Source organism: Watersipora subatra, chromosome 9 (assembly GCF_963576615.1).
Source record: "Watersipora subatra chromosome 9, tzWatSuba1.1, whole genome shotgun sequence".
NCBI lineage: Eukaryota > Metazoa > Bryozoa > Gymnolaemata > Cheilostomatida > Watersiporidae > Watersipora > Watersipora subatra.
The window spans coordinates 38,553,279-38,559,830 of record NC_088716.1 but is presented as its reverse complement, the minus strand read 5'-3'; the positions used below and the strand labels follow the sequence as shown (position 1 = coordinate 38,559,830).

Below are 6,552 nucleotides of genomic sequence, written 5' to 3'. Positions count from 1 at the left end.
AGTTTAACACTTTAATGGTGTGATCTTTGAACCGAATTTTAATTGTTTTTGCAGCGTGACAAGGTGCATCTTCTTGTTTAAAAAACTGTTTTTTTAACAAGTCTTTTGCAGATGAAACCATTTTGCTTTTAAGCACTTCACTATACAAGTACATAAAAGAGCGGTGTGTATTTGACCATGCATTTATCGGTTGACAGAGTTCGAAGTTCGACCTCTTGAATTAATTTTGGTGTACTGAAACTTGAGCGTTTCTGTTTGTATGGCTACTTATTTTCTGTTCTTTATCGGCACACAAACTGTAACTACATGTATTTCTTACAGCAAACTAATCTGCCAGGGTACACAAACATATATAATTGAGATGAATGTATGCGTCATTTTTCTCCCATGTACATCAGAAAAGAAAGTGCCGCTTTTGAGGTTTTATACAAGTTTCTCGTTATTCAAATCGATTTTGAAAACTTGCTTTGACGTGACATTTTTTGTTATATAAAATGTTTTTGTAGTATGAAGCAACAACTTTAGATAAGTTCTCCATGCTGCATGGAATTTATGTTATAGGAGGTATATGTTGTAAGAGAATCAACCATAATTATATAATATTTTAGTAGCTCTACATTATCGCTCATATTGGCTTGTGCATAAACTAATTAATGAATATGTTTTAGCAATGCTTATAAGCCTCTGAGCTTCTGACCAAGTTTGCTGTAAATTACTCGCCCTTCTGAGTATGCCTCAAATAACCTCTAACTTTCTCAACTATGGGATGTCTGACTATGGCTTACAAGTCATGGCCTAGTGCACACGCTAGTTGTATAAATAAGGTCACATTGTGGTATTGTCGCATAGCGTGCAGTCAATGTAAATAGTGGGTAGAAAAACATTCAATCACGGCGCAGAACATAAAATCTATTTAGAGTCATAAAAAACAGATATACAAAGGGTCAGTTTTTTACTTGCTGGTATACGCTGTGGACGTTTTAGTGTGTTTACTGAGTAGAACATCAATTAAGGACTATAGACAGATCTAACTTGTTGGAGCCATGATGGACTTCAGAATAGCTCTCTTTATTCTTCATGGATGCGTAAGAGAGACTACCAACACGACAAACTTTACAGTCTCGGAAAATAACTCGATTGTAATCAACTCAACTGAACAAGATAATAAGATGAATGAGAATAGCGTAGCTTTACTCACCACTCTTTTAGCAATGGGAGCTTTGGGCGCAGTTTTAAACATTCCCACAGTGTTCATCATTGGTTTTGGAAGGAGGATAGGACAAGAAGTTAAAATATCACTCATAAACATGGCTCTATCCGATCTACTTCTCGCTCTAATGACTGTCGCTCATGTCATCATAACATTTTTATACTTTGAGAAATGTGTTTGGGCATTTGATCCGACAGGAATATGGACAAGAGTTAACTTGTGGTATGCAAGTCCTTTATGCAGTGCTGTTATTAGCATGGAACGACTATTTGTGGTTTCCTTTCCTCTATCAGCATATCGTTACACCACAAAGCATAAACTACTAGTTGCATTTTTAGTTTGGGTCATCGCTGCAGGAAGCAGTTTTACTGGACATTTTGACTATAACTATATCACACTTATCAAGTTTATCGTTCCAACTCTCATTACAATCAGTTGCTATACTGTGATTTTTATTAAGTTACATTGCCGAATGAAAAGTGGGCTTCAACGTCATTCTTCTAATCGAAGAGATAGCAAAGTGAAAAAGGTAAGTGAAACTTAGGCAATAAAAAGTGTTCTTGTTGTGTCAGTCAATGTTTACAGAAAAGAAAAAATAAGTTATGGAAATAACTTTCAAAACTGATAAACTATTATACTATATATAATGACCTACTTAAACATGTATGTTTGTTCTCAATGTAAATGGATTGACATTAATATTTATTACATTTTCCGACATAAGTGAGCAAAACCAATTGTATGTATTATTATTATATAGCTGTTACAAAAGCATTAATTTTATATTGGTGTTTGATTGGTTGGAAAACTGGAAAATATTACAGGATGTGTAATATTTCTGTTAGCAATTCTCCCATCTGTATTTATAAAAAAGAGTTTGTTGAGTAGAATAGCCATTAGAAAGTTTTTTAACTCTCAGTAACAAGTTTGGGAAGTTGTGAAAGATGGGAAACGTGATTAATTTTTCAGTTAATTTTCTTTAGAGTTTTCCAGGTAGGGGGTGCTGCAACAAATATATTTTTAGTAGAAGACTTGTTGTGACCATTTAGATCGTGAGATTTGGCATAAGAATAATTGTTGTTGGAATCCTTTCCTAATACCACCAAAAACTTTCTGTGATTCAAACACCAACCTACTGATTATAAGCCTTAACCCTAACCACTGTAATATGGCTGCTCCTTTGAATTTGCTCGCTATAAATGAGTAATACACTTTTATGATCATTCATTTTAATGTTCAAAGCAAACGCCAATTATTTAACAATATATTTCATGAATAATTTAGTTGCTATATTTGTGTAAGATCAACTTTCAAATGATTTGCTTGTAAACCTCAAATAATGAGAAAAACATTTTTCAATGGTTTTGACAACTAAAATATTTCAACAAAAAAGCTGGATAACCTTATTTGGAGTTAGTTGCTCTCTCCCTCTCCTCCTCTCTTCCTCTGTTCCTCTTTCCCTCTCTCCCTCTCTCTCTCTCCCTCTTTCCCTCTCTTTCTCCCTCTCTCCCTCTTTCTCTCCCTTTCTCCCTCTCTCCCTCTCTCCCTCCCTCTCTCTCTCTCCTTCTCTCCCTCTCTCCCTCTCTCTCTCCCTCTTGCTCTCTCTTTCTCCCTCTCTCCCTCTCTTCCTCTCTTTCTCTCTCCCTCTCTCTTTCTTTTTCTCTAACAGTTCACCATATTGTTTCTGCAGCATAAAAGCCGTGAAGGTATTAGACTGAAAAATTCTTTGTTTCGTAAAAAAATCAGGGTTGAGTAAAACTTTCAGTTATTATTTTGAACTAAAGTTGTATTTAACTAATTTTTATGGCACAATACATGTAGATAGCTCTTTACAGTTTGTTTAGGTTTTTGAACTGCAAACTGAATACTTTAGTGCAATTACTCTAAAAAATGAGGCATTTCAAATTAAATAATTGTAGCAAAGTTCACCATTAAAATTGCTCGTTAGTGATGCAAATTTGTAATTCATTAAAGATTGATTTTAGTTTTTTTAGTTCTTTGTAGTATCTTATCTAATGATTCAACCCCATTAATAGCACAAAATTTGCAGGTTTTATATAGCTGGTTATTCAGTTTATTACCTTGTCATGGGTCTATGTTTGAAAAGTTACTTACTAGCTGATCAAGTTTGCGCAGTAACTGACACGGTGAGGCCTCGCATAACTTTTATCTGGGCTGAGCTATAGAACTGTAATGAAACGACTGAAATAACTAATAAAAAAAAGCAATTGTGTAGCTGCACCTGGATGCACCCGAGCAAAAGCGACATTGGGACTAACAAGCAGACCATGTTTTTTATCGAACCCTATATAAGTCACGGTTATCAGGCACCAAATGTCAAGGTTGTATCTTTAAGAGCTAAAGGACCAAAAACAATTTCCAATTTTGAGGTTGTTACATGCAGACTTCTCTTCTGCTATTTTTAATTTTGAGGAAAACAGATAAATTAGAGTGTTTCACTTACAAATGTATGTGCATATGAAGAAACACAAAAACAAAACAAGTGCAACATCGTTGGTCGCTAAGGCTAATTTTTAGGAAAATGATAGTGAATCACATGGATGTTCTGTCTCCAAACAGCTTGAATCTAGACATAATGCGAGTGATGTGGCTGTTATCACAAAAAAGCATCACCACTTAGGGGTGTGTCACTACGTTATCGCTGTATGAAAACTCAGATTGTTAACTGAGATATGATTACACAAATCTTACCAGTTTTTTTATATAGAATTTGTATCTCATAGTTGCAGACGATGCTGGTAGTAGACGCAGGATTGACCATCATAACCTGGATTCCATTTGTCATACGATACGGGTCACACAAAGGAACACTCTATGTAAACTATGAGACTATTGATTACTTCCTATACATATTAACTACAACAAATGCTTTCACCACACCTGTTGTTTACCTTTTCTTCAACCAGAACTTCAGAGTAAGTTGCTACCATATTCTTAACAATTCAGCTAGTTGTTATGATGTGTTTTTGCTTGTTTGACTTATAAACAACAAAGGTAAAGGATAATGGAAAGTCTTTCAGCTATTTAAATATGAAAAGCTCAAATTTTGCATTTTGCTCTGCCATTTCTTTTTTTAAAGAAAAATTTATCTGTGATGTCAAACTTTAAACTCCTAAAGATATTTGTTGTAAGCAACAAAAATATTATTAATTATAATAATATGTCTACGCTTGTATGACCTGGAGAAAATCAGAATAAAGGGAGAGCCAACTGTATGAATAGTTTTCAATAAATTAAATACCAAGAGCCTAAACTTTCAAAATTGCACAATTATTTTTACATTTTATTCACGACAAAACTTTACTGTAGATTGACCAATCAGAAAAAAAAACCAAAGAGAGAATAACCAAAAGTTTTGATAACTTTTATAAAACATAATGTGCTCAGAGCAGTAGGCAAGTTTAAAACTGAGCAATCAGAGGCTTCTGTAGAAGTCGTTTAACAAATGTCGGGAAAAAGTATCTCTATTTAAAAATAAAGTTAAATATCAGGTTTTCATTTAGAGTATTGTTTCTGCTATAGCTGATGAGACACTCATCATATAATGACCATTGAAATAATTTTTATTTGAATGAAATTTTCACCTAAACAAAAAAAAAACTTGTCTGACTTATTAATTAAAAAATGAACCGATGAACGAATGAATAAATGAGTAAAATAGTGTATAAAAATAAATGGAGCATGAGTAAACAAATAATTAAATGGATAAACGAATGAATGAAGAAAATTAAATATCGACTAATTATTTTGATAATAAATCGGTAATATATAAAAGATAAGCAGATACCCTTTATTTCTCCTCTTGTTACTTACTGCTTGTTTGAGTAATACAATAATATATTTGAATAATTATATTATTTTATTATTCTTGTATAATATTTTTGAATAAATATATTATACAAGGCAGAGCGTGCAATAGTAGAACAACTACTCAGTTTTAAGACTTTCAGTGATCCTTGAGACTTCTCTTTAAACTTGACCTTTCTTTTTACATCATATGCCTCTATGCCCCGCCTACTTCTTACATCATATGCCTCTATGCCCCGCCTACTTCTTACATCATATGCCTCTATGCCCCGCCTACTTCTTACATCATATGCCTCTATGTCCAGCCTACTTCTTACATCATATGCCTCTATGCCCAGCCTACTTCTTACATCATATGCCTCTATGCCCAGCCTACTTCTTTTCGATTTGAACTTGTTGCAGAAGGATGCTCAAGATCTATTCAGAGTATTGACATGCAGAGCAAAGAAATCTGTTAGACGGCTGAGAAGCCAAGAAACTGCTCTGAAGTCAAAAAGTTCAAGCGAGATTGCTACTGTAACATTCACTGTAAACTTTTGTAAACAACAGCATTAAATTTCACATTTGACTCGCTATGTAAATAAACTTTATTATTTGCAGTAGATTAAATATTTTCAGTGAAAATTAAATATGTTGACAGTTTTTTAAAGCAGTTAAAAACTTCTTTAGCTTCTGTTTGTTTATTTTTCATTTTATTCTATTACAGCAAATTTTCCAATCATGTAAAAAATTTTATTTCAGGCAGATGATTGGTTTTAAATTTTAGTGACTCTTGCAAAGCACTTAATTTATATGAACAGATTTTCAGAGTTTTCAGTAAATTTAGAAGAACTTTTTATACAATCAATGTAAGCATTAGTTAAATTGTTCATATAAAAGTTAGCTATAGTCGTTTTTGTTTGTATGTAAATTTTACAAGGCATTTGGCAGATTTCACCTGTTGTATACACTAAAAATTAATACGGTATATATCAACCAATAGATCAGATACATATAATACAAAATCTGTTCATAAATGTTCATAACTCCAAGATCTAGGGCTGCTATTGCAGCCAAGTCAATTGTGTTGAAACAACCCATTATCTTTATTAGATGATTAATTTTACCCTGTTTGCTGTATGTCAAGCAGTATAACCTATACTCATTTCTTTGTTTATTATCTAACAAAATTCAATGACTAAAATTTTTTCATTTTCTACCTAATAACTAAACTTTTCTCAACTCAAAGACATGTAGATGTCAATTTGGTTAAGTTTGAGTCATCTTCTGGAAATTGTTCAAAAATTATTGCGCATGCTGCTAATTTGTGTTATTCATTCATCATCACATGACACAATAAAATGTTTTTGCTCTAGCCTTGGCTCATGTAATTCTAGCATTTAGCTTAAACCTCCTACCAAAGGTGATACTGAAATTTAAGAAAGAAAATTGCTGGCTCATTGTGTTTATGTAATAGCATAAAATGTTCTAATAGCTGATAACAAATGAGTGTCTGATGGGGTGAGCCAATACAC

At 33.1% G+C, this 6,552-nt stretch overlaps 1 protein-coding gene across 1 annotated transcript; it reads left to right on the top strand.

Annotated features, from left to right (window-relative positions):
* The first annotated feature begins 910 nt into the window (after positions 1–910).
* Positions 911–6,024, top strand: LOC137404411 (neuropeptide Y receptor type 1-like). The gene is made up of 3 exons (XM_068090611.1): positions 911–1,739; positions 3,955–4,146; positions 5,441–6,024. Exons 1-3 carry the CDS (start codon positions 1,044–1,046, stop codon positions 5,591–5,593), a joined length of 1,041 nt encoding a protein of 346 aa, XP_067946712.1. The 5' UTR covers positions 911–1,043; the 3' UTR covers positions 5,594–6,024.
* Positions 6,025–6,552: the final 528 nt, after the last annotated feature.